The 13,488-nt window shown below is 45.8% G+C and overlaps 3 protein-coding genes and 1 long non-coding RNA gene across 5 annotated transcripts; 1 reads left to right on the top strand and 3 right to left on the bottom strand.

Annotated features, from left to right (window-relative positions):
• Positions 1 to 545: 545 nt before the first annotated feature.
• On the bottom strand, positions 546 to 1,497 carry LOC117187137 (mitochondrial carrier homolog 2-like). Its single transcript, XM_033389169.1, has 2 exons — positions 1,381 to 1,497; positions 546 to 1,229 (listed from the first exon to the last, which is right to left on the bottom strand). Exons 1-2 carry the CDS (start codon positions 1,495 to 1,497, stop codon positions 546 to 548), a joined length of 801 nt encoding a protein of 266 aa, XP_033245060.1.
• Positions 1,498 to 3,044: 1,547 nt separating this feature from the next.
• Positions 3,045 to 3,807, top strand: LOC117187134 (BTB/POZ domain-containing adapter for CUL3-mediated RhoA degradation protein 3-like). The gene has a single exon (XM_033389165.1). The coding sequence runs from the start codon at positions 3,211 to 3,213 to the stop codon at positions 3,805 to 3,807; it is 597 nt and encodes a 198-aa protein (XP_033245056.1). The 5' UTR covers positions 3,045 to 3,210.
• Positions 3,808 to 4,593: 786 nt separating this feature from the next.
• On the bottom strand, positions 4,594 to 5,593 carry LOC117187133 (mitochondrial carrier homolog 2-like). The gene is made up of 2 exons (XM_033389160.1): positions 5,335 to 5,593; positions 4,594 to 5,259 (listed from the first exon to the last, which is right to left on the bottom strand). Exon 2 carries the CDS (start codon positions 5,188 to 5,190, stop codon positions 4,594 to 4,596), a length of 597 nt encoding a protein of 198 aa, XP_033245051.1. The 5' UTR covers positions 5,191 to 5,259; positions 5,335 to 5,593.
• Positions 5,594 to 6,496: 903 nt separating this feature from the next.
• On the bottom strand, positions 6,497 to 7,276 carry LOC117189397. Of its 2 annotated transcripts, none has more exons than XR_004473390.1 (3): positions 7,065 to 7,276; positions 6,734 to 6,989; positions 6,497 to 6,670 (listed from the first exon to the last, which is right to left on the bottom strand). It is a non-coding gene; the product is annotated as an uncharacterized LOC117189397 (long non-coding RNA). The 2 variants fall into 2 exon arrangements; XR_004473389.1 differs by having other exon boundaries at positions 6,734 to 6,993; positions 7,065 to 7,269.
• Positions 7,277 to 13,488: the final 6,212 nt, after the last annotated feature.

Below are 13,488 nucleotides of genomic sequence, written 5' to 3'. Positions count from 1 at the left end.
AGTGCGAGGCTTAGAATTTGCCCACGTTGTTCAAAACAAGCAGAATTGACATAACAAGAGTAGACCCCCAATCATTTATGCATGTCCTGACTGGGCCTGCGATACGGTCTGGGCCTCCCACTTCTTGATCTCCTGATCGATACAAACGCTTTGCCAATCCACTGGGCCCCCAAGAGAACGGTCCTCGATAGGTATCGGGCCATGGTCCCGTCCTATGAATTGTTTTCGTCTGACTAGTGGTATGACAATATTAATAGTAATAGCATACACAATAATCTCAGTTGCTATGGCAGGCAACCAAACGGGTACTCCTATTATTCGTCTCTTACGATTCCATGGCGATGGTATAAATATACCGTGAAGGCTAGCAGTGATCCGCTGTTGCACCTGTCAAATGAAATACCACCTTTAGCTATCAAGGGAGTGTGAAAAGTTACAGGATCTATGGAAAATATCATTGTAACAAAGAATCAATTGAAGTAGACAATTCTTGTTTATTTTGTTCAACAAATAGCTGGAAAAAAAGGGCTGAGCCAACTCTGTGCTTATTTCGGGCGTCCCATCAAGTCATGCAGCCCCTTGACAGGCACCGTACGCCAGAAAAGAACGCCCCCACGGTGGTAGAATCCACTACCTTGATATATATCATAGAAGCACTTAGTCCAGTGTTCATAGTGCGGCATTTGAGACGGCATTGCAGCAGCCAAGGGGGACCCTTGAACATCCATACAGGTGCCCACCACTGACAACGGGTGCAGAGCGTACGAGGACGAAATATTGACTATTACCTCGTTGAGTACCTGAATGGTGCTGTGTTGCGGCCCATAGTGGAAGAAGAGAGCCGTCGCGACAGTGGTGACTGCCATGATGCCTATATTGCGCAGCAGGCGGGGCACAAAGCCGGCGTAGAAACCGGCCACGCCTTCTTCGGTGAATATCTTGAAGATGGTTTGGCCCATAGTTTTGTAGACGTTTTCGCAACCTATAAACTGGGCGATCTGGCGAGTCAAGACTACAGTAAACGGCTGCGTGACGACCAGATTCAAGGTCAATCGGATGCTTCTGACTAGCAAGTTCCATGAGACATCCTTCACAGAAGTCCCAGTCGTATGGGTGAGTTTGCGAGTTTCCAGACCCATCGCCGCCATAGCTGCCTCCATCAGGTAGGAAGTAAAATTTCCCGCGATGCTCGCCTTGAGACCCCGAAAGAGGGCGAAGAATCCATCGCTCTGATGACCCAATGAGGTGTTGCGCCCCAGGAAGAAGACTGCGCGATCCGAGCAATCCCAGCCGGACAATCTCACCAGGAAAAGGTTAAAAGCCCAGTTGCATCAAGACACCGGCATGATGGAACGGGTGCATCAGCGTAGTCCAAAGTACCCCCGTGCAGAAAAATTCCAAAAGGTCATTGAGTCCATCCTGTTCGATTATCCTGTTGTTATTCTGCAGCGGGCCCTCTCCAGGCTCAATGTGGTCCGGCCCATTAAGGGCCACCATGTCCAGAATTTCATTAATGTCGAAGCGACCGGCAACCAGGAGATGAAGGTTTTTCGTATCCTCAATATTGTGGATGCAACAGATTTTCGTCCTTTGTGGGGGCGGAAGGGAGTGGGGCGATATTTTGAGAAATACGTTTTATAGTGAGATCTAACAGGAGTGCGAATACAAAATTTGGTTACTCTAGCGTTAATAGTCTCTGAGATTTGTGAATATCCCCAGATTTTCGTCCTTTGCGGTGGTGGAAGGGGGTGTGGCGAAATTTTGAAACAAACTCGTCTCGGTTCGATATCTTAGGAGTATGGATACCAAATATGGTTGCTCTAGCTTTTATAGTCTTTGAGATCTAGGCGCTAATGTTTTACTCTAAGCAAAGCCGGCTATGCTACGTGTGTGTTAGAGAGAGACAGGGCGAGAAAAAATGAAATTGTTTTCTTGATGCTGGCTATAATAATAATACGATCCAATTCAGATTCTGCAGTCTAAAAGATATGGTCATTCTCTACGATTCTGCGTTTTTGGTTTTATCGTATCTTTAAAAAAGTGGATGCCACAGATTTTCGTTTTTTGTGGGGGCGGAAGTGGGCGGGGCGAAGTTTTAAAATATTTTTGTAGCAGTGACATATCACAGAAGTCTGGATCCAAAACATCGTTGCTCTAGCTCTTATAGTCTTTGAGCACTAGGCGCTGAAGGGGACGGACAGACGGACAGACGGACGGACGGACGGACAGACGGACAGACAGACATGGCTCAATCGACTCGGCTATTGATGCTGATAAAGAATATATATACTTTATGGGGTCGGAAACGATTCCTTCTGGACGTTCAATCACATCAACTTTTACCACAAATCTAATATACCCCAATACTCATTTTGAGTATCGGGTATAAAAACACCCAATTTGTCAAATTTTCGCAACCAAAGCCACCCGTTCAATTCAATTCAAGGTTAATTAAAACAATTGTCAATTCTTTCAATATATTTATTAATATGCTAGAATTAAACATTAAAATGTGCGTTCGCCATGCCAACTGCCTCGCCATCAGCCCAGAGTTTTTTAACGAGAGATTGTGAATGTGTAGTGCGTGAATATTTGCGTGAAGTAACCTCTTGGATGTTAACGATATAAAAACCTAGGAAAGCCCTGAAGGGGAATGATAAATTAGTTCGCGGTGCATCCACTATTTGCCACGGCTTCAACTTACCCCGTCAAAAGCTGTACGCTGTCCGTCAAGGATGGCTGTGTACCAGAGTAGAGGATTGTTCGCCAGTTTAAGTAGAGTTGTCGCCTTGTGATTCGTAGAAGTAGAAGATGCCATCATTCCAAATATCGAAATAAGAGTGTGCCAGTGTTGCCAATGTTGTTCCATCCAACGGAGAGCGTCACATCAGTTTACAGGGCTTTCCTAGCAGCGTTGCAACGCGTTGTGTCGCATGACATTGTGCGTGTATGTGTCTTGGCTGACTAGAAGAAGAACGAAGAGCATTGAGGAACGAAACTGGCCTACGACGGAAGCACTGCTGTTTAACACTCACTATATCGAAGTCTAAGAATGTCTGCCATTAGCCTTAACTGCCGATTTGTGTAAGTGCTCTTCTGGTTTTTTTCACATTTTCAATTTTAGGAAAATTTTATTTTTAACACAAAGTGATTTTGGCACCTGCAGAAAGTAGCCACCAATTTGTGCTTCATGCCAAGCAGTCTGAAGCCATGTCCGGTGATCAGAAAGTGCTGTTAAAAGGGCATTCGTCTCAGTATGTCAAGCTGAATGTTGGTGGTCGCTTATATTATACTACAATCGGAACACTGACGAAGCATAATGATACAATGCTAAGCGCTATCTTTAGTGGTCGCATGGAGGTGCTAACTGATTCAGAAGGTTGGATACTAATAGATCGCTGTGGAAACCATTTTGGAATCATACTCAACTTCTTGCGCGATGGCAGTGTCCCATTACCCGAAACTAACAAAGAAATAGCTGAGCTACTTGCAGAATCAAAATACTACTGCATTACCGAGCTTGCATTGTCATGTGAACGGGCACTATATGCACACATTGAGCCAAAACCTATTTGCCGCATTCCATTGATAACTTCGCAAAAAGAGCAACAACTTCTAATCAGCGCGTCTTCGAAACCGGCTGTTATTTTAGTGGTGCAGCGACAAAACAACAAGTATTCATACACAAGCACATCCGATGACAATTTATTAAAAAATATTGAACTTTTCGACAAGCTCTCTCTGCGTTTCAACAAAAAAATTTTATTTTTAACACAAAAATTTTGTTATTTTTATAACCGAAACTAAGTTTTTTTAGGAGATGTTGCCCCTATGGAGCCCGAAACGATACTGAATTGTTTGATTTTTTCAATAGCTCGTATACTTTTACTTGTACTACGACTGGTTTTGAACCGAGCATGGCCTACTACAGCAATCAAATTTTTTGACAACGTGTTCTGTTAGCACCGGGCTTAGCAATTCACATTAGGGAAATACATGGGCGAAAGGAAAGCTTTTGTGAATCGTTTCTTAGTGCGAGGCTTAGAATTTGCCCACGTTGTTCAAAACAAGCAGAATTGACATAACAAGAGTAGACCCCCAATCATTTATGCATGTCCTGACTGGGCCTGCGATACGGTCTGGGCCTCCCACTTCTTGATCTCCTGATCGATACAAACGCTTTGCCAATCCACTGGGCCCCCAAGAGAACGGTCCTCGATAGGTATCGGGCCATGGTCCCGTCCTATGAATTGTTTTCGTCTGACTAGTGGTATGACAATATTAATAGCAATAGCATACACAATAATCTCAGTTGCTATGGCAGGCAACCAAACGGGTACTCCTATTATTCGTCTCTTACGATTCCATGGCGATGGTATAAATATACCGTGAAGGCTAGCAGTGATCCGCTGTTGCACCTGTCAAATGAAATACCACCTTTAGCTATCAAGGGAGTGTGAAAAGTTACAGGATCTATGGAAAATATCATTGTAACAAAGAATCAATTGAAGTATACAATTCTTGTTTATTTTGTTCAACAAATAGCTGGAAAAAAAGGGCTGAGCCAACTCTGTGCTTATTTCGGGCGTCCCATCAAGTCATGCAGCCCTTGACAGGCACCGTACGCCAGAAAAGAACGCCCCCACGGTGGTAGAATCCACTACCTTGATATATATCATAGAAGCACTTAGTCCAGTGTTCATAGTGCGGCATTTGAGACGGCATTGCAGCAGCCAAGGGGGACGCTTGAACATCCATACAGGTGCCCACCACTGACAACGGGTGCAGAGCGTACGAGGACGAAATATTGACTATTACCTCGTTGAGTACCTGAATGGTGCTGTGTTGCGGCCCATAGTGGAAGAAGAGAGCCGTCGCGACAGTGGTGACTGCCATGATGCCTATATTGCGCAGCAGGCGGGGCACAAAGCCGGCGTAGAAACCGGCCACGCCTTCTTCGGTGAATATCTTGAAGATGGTTTGGCCCATAGTTTTGTAGACATTTTCGCAACCTATAAACTGGGCGATCTGGCGAGTCAAGACTACAGTAAACGGCTGCGTGACGACCAGATTCAAGGTCAAGCGGATGCTTCTGACTAGCAAGTTCCATGAGACATCCTTCACAGAAGTCCCAGTCGTATGGGTGAGTTTGCGAGTTTCCAGACCCATCGCCGCCATAGCTGCCTCCATCAGGTAGGAAGTAAAATTTCCCGCGATGCTCGCCTTGAGACCCCGAAAGAGGGCGAAGAATCCATCGCTCTGATGACCCAATGAGGTGTTGCGCCCCAGGAAGAAGACTGCGCGATCCGAGCAATCCCAGCCGGACAATCTCACCAGGAAAAGGTTCAAAGCCCAGTTGCATCAATACACCGGCATGATGGAACGGGTGCATCAGCGTAGTCCAAAGTACCCCCGTGCAGAAAAATTCCAAAAGGTCATTGAGTCCATCCTGTTCGATTATCCTGTTGTTATTCTGCAGCGGGCCCTCTCCAGGCTCAATGTGGTCCGGCCCATTAAGGGCCACCATGTCCAGAATTTCATTAATGTCGAAGCGACCGGCAACCAGGCGATGAAGGTTTTCTCGTATCCTCAATATTGTGGATGCAACAGATTTTCGTCCTTTGTGGGGCGGAAGGGGTGGGGCGATATTTTGAGATATACGTTTTGTAGTGAGATCTAACAGGAGTGCGAATACCAAATTTGGTTACTCTAGCGTTAATAGTCTCTAAGATTTGTGAATATCCCCAGATTTTCGTCCTTTGCGGTGGTGGAAGGGGGTGTGGCGAAATTTTGAAACCAACTCGTCTCGGTTCGATATCTTAGGAGTATGGATACCAAATATGGTTGCTCTAGCTTTTATAGTCTTTGAGATCTAGGCGCTAATGTTTTACTCTAAGCAAAGCCGGCTATGCTACGTGTGTGTTAGAGAGAGACAGGGCGAGAAAAAATGAAATTGTTTTCTTGATGCTGGCTATAATAATAATACGATCCAATTCAGATTCTGCAGTCTAAAAGATATGGTCATTCTCTACGATTCTGCGTTTTTGGTTTTATCGTATCTTTAAAAAAGTGGATGCCACAGATTTTCGTTTTTTGTGGGGGCGGAAGTGGGCGGGGCGAAGTTTTAAAATATTTTTGTAGCAGTGACATATCACAGAAGTCTGGATCCAAAACATCGTTGCTCTAGCTCTTATAGTCTTTGAGCACTAGGCGCTGAAGGGGACGGACAGACGGACAGACGGACGGACGGACGGACAGACGGACAGACAGACATGGCTCAATCGACTCGGCTATTGATGCTGATAAAGAATATATATACTTTATGGGGTCGGAAACGATTCCTTCTGGACGTTCAATCACATCAACTTTTACCACAAATCTAATATACCCCAATACTCATTTTGAGTATCGGGTATAAAAACACCCAATTTGTCAAATTTTCGCAACCAAAGCCACCCGTTCAATTCAATTCAAGGTTAATTAAAACAATTGTCAATTCTTTCAATATATTTATTAATATGCTAGAATTAAACATTAAAATGTGCGTTCGCCATGCCAACTGCATCGCCATCAGCCCAGAGTTTTTTAACGAGAGATTGTGAATGTGTAGTGCGTGAATATTTGCGTGAAGTAACCTCTTGGATGTTAACGATATAAAAACCTAGGAAAGCTGTGAAGGGGAATGATAAATTAGTTCGCGGTGCATCCACTATTTGCCACGGCTTCAACTTACCCCGTCAAAAGCTGTACGCTGTCCGTCAAGGATGGCTGTGTACCAGAGTAGAGGATTGTTCGGCAGTTTAAGTAGAGTTGTCGCCTTGTGATTCGTAGAAGTAGAAGATGCCATCATTCCAAATATCGAAATAAGAGTGTGCCAGTGTTGCCAATGTAGTTCCATCCAACGGAGAGCGTCACATCAGTTTACAGGGCTTTCCTAGCAGCGTTGCAACGCGTTGTGTCGCATGACATTGTGCGTGTATGTGTCTTGGCTGACTAGAAGAAGAACGAAGAGCATTGAGGAACGAAACTGGCCTACGACGGAAGCACTGCTGTTTAACACTCACTATATCGAAGTCTAAGAATGTCTGCCATTAGCCCTAACTGCCGATTTGTGTAAGTGCTCTTCTGGTTTTTTTCACATTTTCATTTTTACGAAAATTTTATTTTTAACACAAAAATTTTGTTATTTTTATAACCGAAACTAAGTTTTTTTAGGAGATGTTGCCCCTATGGAGCCCGAAACGATACTGAATTGTTTGATTTTTTCAATAGCTCGTATACTTTCACTTGTACTACGACTGGTTTTGAACCGAGCATGGCCTACTACAGCAATCAAATTTTTTGACAACGTGTTCTTGAGTGTATTTGAATGTCATGGCTTGATTTCGGCAGCTCTGATACTGTACAGTCTAGTACATTTCCGTTCTGCGACACCTGTTAGCACCGGGCTTAGCAATTCGCATTAGGGAAATACATGGGCGAAAGGAAAGCTTTTGTGAATCGTTTCCTAGTGCGAGGCTTAGAATTTGCCCACGTTGTTCAAAACAAGCAGAATTGACATAAGAAGAGTAGACCTCCAATCATTTATGCATGTCCTGACTGGGCCTGCGATACGGTCTGGGCCTCCCACTTCTTGATCTCCTGATCGATACAAACGCCTTGCCAATCCTCTGGGCCCCCAAGAGAACGGTCCTCGATAGGTATCGGGCCATGGTCCCGATGTCACAAAGGCAAAATTAATGTCTCTCATTTGCGCATTAAAGACAGCTGATGAGACAATACCGGCAGTACCAGCTTATGGTGGCCCAACTCGTGCTCGCCTTCCGAAGTTAGCTCTGCCGCAGTTCAGCGGCAACTTTTCGGACTTTAAAAACTTCATAGGTTTATTTGAGACTCTAGTTCACAATGACCAAAGCATTCCAATTATCGAAAAGTTCAACCATTTGCTTTCGTGTCTCTCCGGTGAAGCGTTGGGAACAGTTAGGGCTTTCCAAGTAACCGAGACCAACTACGAGAAAGCAATGGCTAGCTTAAAACGGGTCTACGATAATGATTGTCTGATCTTTAAAAATCACATTGATGCCCTATTTAGTCTTCCCAAAATGACCCAGCAATCAGCATCGTCCTTAAGGAACTTTATCGATACCGTCTCATCCATATATGGTTCGTTGTTGTCGATTGGCGATGATAAAAAGATCTCGAATGCGATGATTATTCATCTCGTCTTGAGCAGAGTCGATCCGGTGACCAAAGAGAAATGGGAAGAACAGCTCGATTATGACAAACTGCCACTTTGGACGGACTGTGAAAAGTTGCTTAATCGCAGACATCAGCATCTTTCGGCCGAAAATTCGGAAAAACCAAAGCAGGAGCAGAAAGCTGTGCCAAGCAAGCCGCATAATCGGAGCTCATTCGCGTGTTCCACCGCGAATACCAAAAACCAACAATGCAGCTACTGCAATGCAAAAGGCCATTTGTTGACAGATTGCAGTCCATTTGGTCGGCTGGCAGTAATGCAAAGGTTCGAATTCGCAAAAACTGCATCCTTGTGCATCAATTGTCTGCAGCCAAGCCACTCTGTAGTACGATGCAAAGCTAAGAAGTGTCGAGTGTGTGGCTGCTCACACCATACCTCATTGCATAGGTACACAGTGGCGAATAAAAGTCTAGCGTTACCATCACCCCCAGAGAATTCTTCTCCTCCTCCCAATCAGAATCAACCTTCCACTTCGAATGCTCTCCATGCGACAGCTATGGATAGAGTTATTCTGGCTACGTCGATCGTAAGCGTCCGAACAAATAATGGTGAACATGTTTTGGCCCGAGCTCTGCTTGACTCGGGGTCTCAAACCAATTTTATAACTGAGGACTTAGCACAGCGCTTACAGATCCGTAGGGAGGAGTCGTGTATCAACTTGCTTGGTATTGGTGAATCCAATTCACAAGTCAAGAAAAAGATACACACGGTGGTGAAGTCGCGAATTACTGGTAGTGAGTTTTCGGTTGATTTCTGGATTCTAAGGTCCATTTCGGGGTATCACCCTGATCAGACACTTAACATGAGTGACTGGAAAATCCCGAAGAACTTACCACTTGCAGACCCATATTTCTTCAAGCCACAGAAGATAGATATGTTGATAGGTGCAGAAACATTTTTCGAACTTTTATCTGTTGGTCAGATTCGACAAGGTCCTGACTATCCAACTCTGCAGAAAACGCTTCTCGGCTGGATTGTGTCGGGCAGATACACTCCAAAGGTGACTGCCACCCAAGAAGCTAGGAATTGTTTGAGTTGTCGAGAAGAGTCAGTGATCCACATCGACAATACATTACAAAAGTTTTGGTCACTGGAAGAATTGCCGTCTTCTAAAAAGTCTTTATCTCCTGAACACAAGTTATGTGAAAAGCATTATAGAAGGACTATTCAGGTCGTGCCTTCAGGTCGGTTTGAAGTAAGACTGCCGTTCAAATCAGATCCCAGTATCTTAGGCAACTCCTTTGAAGTGGCTAAACGGCGGTTTTTATCGCTTGAAAAAAGATTGTCTCGTGACCCCGAGTTGCAGAAAATGTACTTGGAGTTCATGGAAGAGTACCTCTCCTTGGGTCACATGTCTACCACAGACAACACAATCCCCAAAACTCCACATTATTTCATTCCACATCAGTGTGTGTTGAGGCCTCAAAGCACGTTGACCAAGCTCCGCGTCGTTTTCGATCCGTCTTGTAAAACGTCCTCTCAGGTGGCCTTGAACGACATATTGATGATCGGTCCTACGATACAGGATGAGCTGTATTCGACATTGCTCCGATTCAGACTACACAGGTACGCCTTGACAGCCGATGTCAAGAAGATGTATCGCCAAGTCTGGGTCGCTGATGCGGATAGACAATTCCAGCTCATAGTGTGGAGAAGAGACCCGTCTGAGTCCTTGAGAATATACCAGCTCAACACCGTAACTTATGGGACTGGACCAGCCCCATTTTTGGCTATTCGGTGTTTGAAGAGGTTGAGTGAGTCTGCAAAACTCTCATTCCCTAAAGCTGCTGAAGTTATTGACTCCGACTTCTATGTCGATGACATGTTGACTGGTGCTGGTTGCGTGGAGGAGTTAAAGACAATTAAGTCTGATGTGGCTCAGGTTCTTCAAACTGCTGGGTTTGAATTGACTAAATGGTTTTCGAACTCACCTGAGGTCACCGCATCCGAGAGCACAGTTAAACCGATAACGATCTCGGACTCAGAGTCAACTAAGGCGTTAGGAATATCGTGGCTGCCACACGAAGACGTCTTTAAGTTCCAAATTGACACGTCAGTTATGGGTCTCCGAGCGACAAAACGGAACATATTATCGGTGACATCAAAGCTGTTTGACCCCCTTGGCTTGTTAAGTCCTTTAGTAATTAAGGGAAAGATCCTACTGCAGGAGCTTTGGCTCAACAAGCTAGATTGGGATGAGTCAATTCCAATGAACTTGGAAACAGCATGGAACTTATTAAAAGAATCCTTGGGTCAGTTGGAGAAGATTACCATACCTCGATTTGTGCATACTGATCCCATGTCACCGATTCAAGTACATGCCTTTGCCGACGCATCCATGAGAGCTTATGGAGCCTGCGTCTATATCCGTAGAAAGACTGCAGAAGGTTTCAAGGTCTCCTTGTTGACTGCAAAGTCGAAAGTAGCGCCACTCAAGACGAAAACGCTCCCAAGGCTTGAGTTATGTGCCGCTCACCTTCTAGCAGACCTTTGTCAGCGAATCAAATCACTGCTCAAGGTTCCAATTGATAAAATGATATTCTGGTCAGATTCAGAAGTTACTCTTCATTGGATCAGATCCCACCCTTCGTCGTTGTCAACATTCGTTGCGAACCGAGTAGCGGAGATTCAAGAGTGGTCAAGTGAAGCTACGTGGCGGCATGTGCCAACAAAACAGAGAGGTTGTGACGTAGAGGAAATCGTGCAGTCGATCTGGTTTGGTGGACCAGAGTTCTTAAAGTTTGAAGAAGAGAGCTGGCCCAGAAATCCACACTTCGAGCTTTCCGAAGAAGAGATACAGATGGAAAGTCGGAAGAAATCGGTCGGACTGACCGTCGCGGCCAAGCCAAATTACTTAGTGGATGTAATCGAGTTGCGAGTTGGGGGCGACTAGTTAACGCTCCTATGTCATATAATGCCAAGTTTCCCTTGTTATTGACAAAACGCTCGCAGTTTGTGCAGACATACGTTCGCTATCTGCATCAAACGAATTTTCATGCCGGCCCACGAGCACTCGTGAGTATCCTTAGACAGCGCATTTGGATAGTGAATTTTGATTTTTGTGGCCCAGTCTATACGACTCTGAAAATTCGTGGAAGGCCCCCTTATAAGTCCTACATAGCGTTATTTGTCTGTTTTGCGTCCAAGGCGGTTCATTTAGAAATTGTCTCCGATTTGACGACTAATTCCTTCTTGTTGGCATTCCAAAGGTTCGTCGGTCGTCGAGGATGTCCGCAACGCGTGAACTGCGACAACGCGACAAATTTCGTCGGAGCAAGTCGCCACTTCAGCGAACTGCGGAGGAAGATAGAGGCGGAAGCGGACGCGATACGCGAATTTGCGTCAAGAAGCGGGTGCGAGTTTGCCTTCATACCGCCTCGAGCACCGCACATGGGCGGACTTTGGGAGGCCGGTGTGAAGTCTGCCAAGGGCCTACTCCTACGGGCAGTCGGAAGCGCTCTCCTCACCGCAGAGGAGCTGGAGACCGTGCTGGTCGGGATCGAGGCGGTACGTAACTCGCGCCCGCTAGGACCCCTAAGCCCAGACCCAAGCGACGGAGACGCGCTGACTCCCGGGCACCTGCTGACAGGCGGGCCGCTCATCGCACCCCCAGCACCCAGGACCCCGGACCAGGAGGGTCTGAGCTGCTTAAAGCGATGGCGGCTTGTCTCGTCAGCCAGGCAAATGTTCTGGCAGTGATGGTCCCGGGAGTATGTGCTGGGATTGCAAATAAGATGCAAGTGGCACCAGGAGGAGCCAAACATAAAGGAAGGCGACTTCGTAATCGTCGCCGAGGACAACCTGCCCCTCAACAGTGGCTCCTCGGAAGGGTGGTCGGAACAACCGCCGGGCAGGACGGAAGGGTCAGAGTGGTCGACCTAAGGACGAGCAGCGGAGCCACGTTCAGGAGGCCAATCCACAAGTTGGCGCTTCTGCCAATGGTTTGAAGCCTTCCAGGCCTTCAGCGGGACCGGTGTAGCGCCATTTGGATAATAATAATTGTTATTAGGATAGTATTTCATGAAGTCTAGTTTAAGTTAGGCTAGGGCAAAGCGGTAGCGCAATAAAAGCTCGCTCTCTCGCTCTTGGCGAATTCGCCCCGCTTTGCCACCGTAGGTAAGGTAGACACAGAAGAAATTGTTTTAATATATGAAGGAAGTCGAGAAAAATCCATGAAAACGAACGCACGCACTCCTTTTTTTCGTCGTATTAAAATACAAAATTGCAGTCACCCAAGTTGTTTCGGTATCTTTATTTAGAAAAACTATTCTAAAATTTCAGATGGTTTGGCCCATAGTTTTGTAGACATTTTCGCAACCTATAAACTGGGCGATCTGGCGAGTCAAGACTACAGTAAACGGCTGCGTGACGACCAGATTCAAGGTCAAGCGGATGCTTCTGACTAGCAAGTTCCATGAGACATCCTTCACAGAAGTCCCAGTCGTATGGGTGAGTTTGCGAGTTTCCAGACCCATCGCCGCCATAGCTGCCTCCATCAGGTAGGAAGTAAAATTTCCCGCGATGCTCGCCTTGAGACCCCGAAAGAGGGCGAAGAATCCATCGCTCTGATGACCCAATGAGGTGTTGCGCCCCAGGAAGAAGACTGCGCGATCCGAGCAATCCCAGCCGGACAATCTCACCAGGAAAAGGTTCAAAGCCCAGTTGCATCAATACACCGGCATGATGGAACGGGTGCATCAGCGTAGTCCAAAGTACCCCCGTGCAGAATTTTTCTAATTCCAAAAGGTCATTGAGTCCATCCTGTTCGATTATCCTGTTGTTATTCTGCAGCGGGCCCTCTCCAGGCTCAATGTGGTCCGGCCCATTAAGGGCCACCATGTCCAGAATTTCATTAATGTCGAAGCGACCGGCAACCAGGCGATGAAGGTTTTCTCGTATCCTCAATATTGTGGATGCAACAGATTTTTGTCCTTTGTGGGGGTGGAAGGGGGTGTGGCGAAATTTTGAAGCAAACTCGTCTCGGTTCGATATCTTAGGAGTATGGATACCAAATATGGTTGCTCTAGCTTTTATAGTCTTTGAGATCTAGGCGCTAATGTTTTACTCTAAGCAAAGCCGGCTATGCTACGTGTGTGTTAGAGAGAGACAGGGCGAGAAAAAATGAAATTGTTTTCTTGATGCTGGCTATAATAATAATACGATCCAATTCAGATTCTGCAGTCTAAAAGATATGGTCATTCTCTACGATTCTGCGTTTTTGGTTTTATCGT

The sequence above is a fragment of the Drosophila miranda genome, chromosome XL (assembly GCF_003369915.1).
Source record: "Drosophila miranda strain MSH22 chromosome XL, D.miranda_PacBio2.1, whole genome shotgun sequence".
Taxonomy (NCBI): domain Eukaryota; kingdom Metazoa; phylum Arthropoda; class Insecta; order Diptera; family Drosophilidae; genus Drosophila; species Drosophila miranda.
Note: the sequence above shows the minus strand (reverse complement) of the source record. Positions and strands in the feature narration are given on the sequence as shown.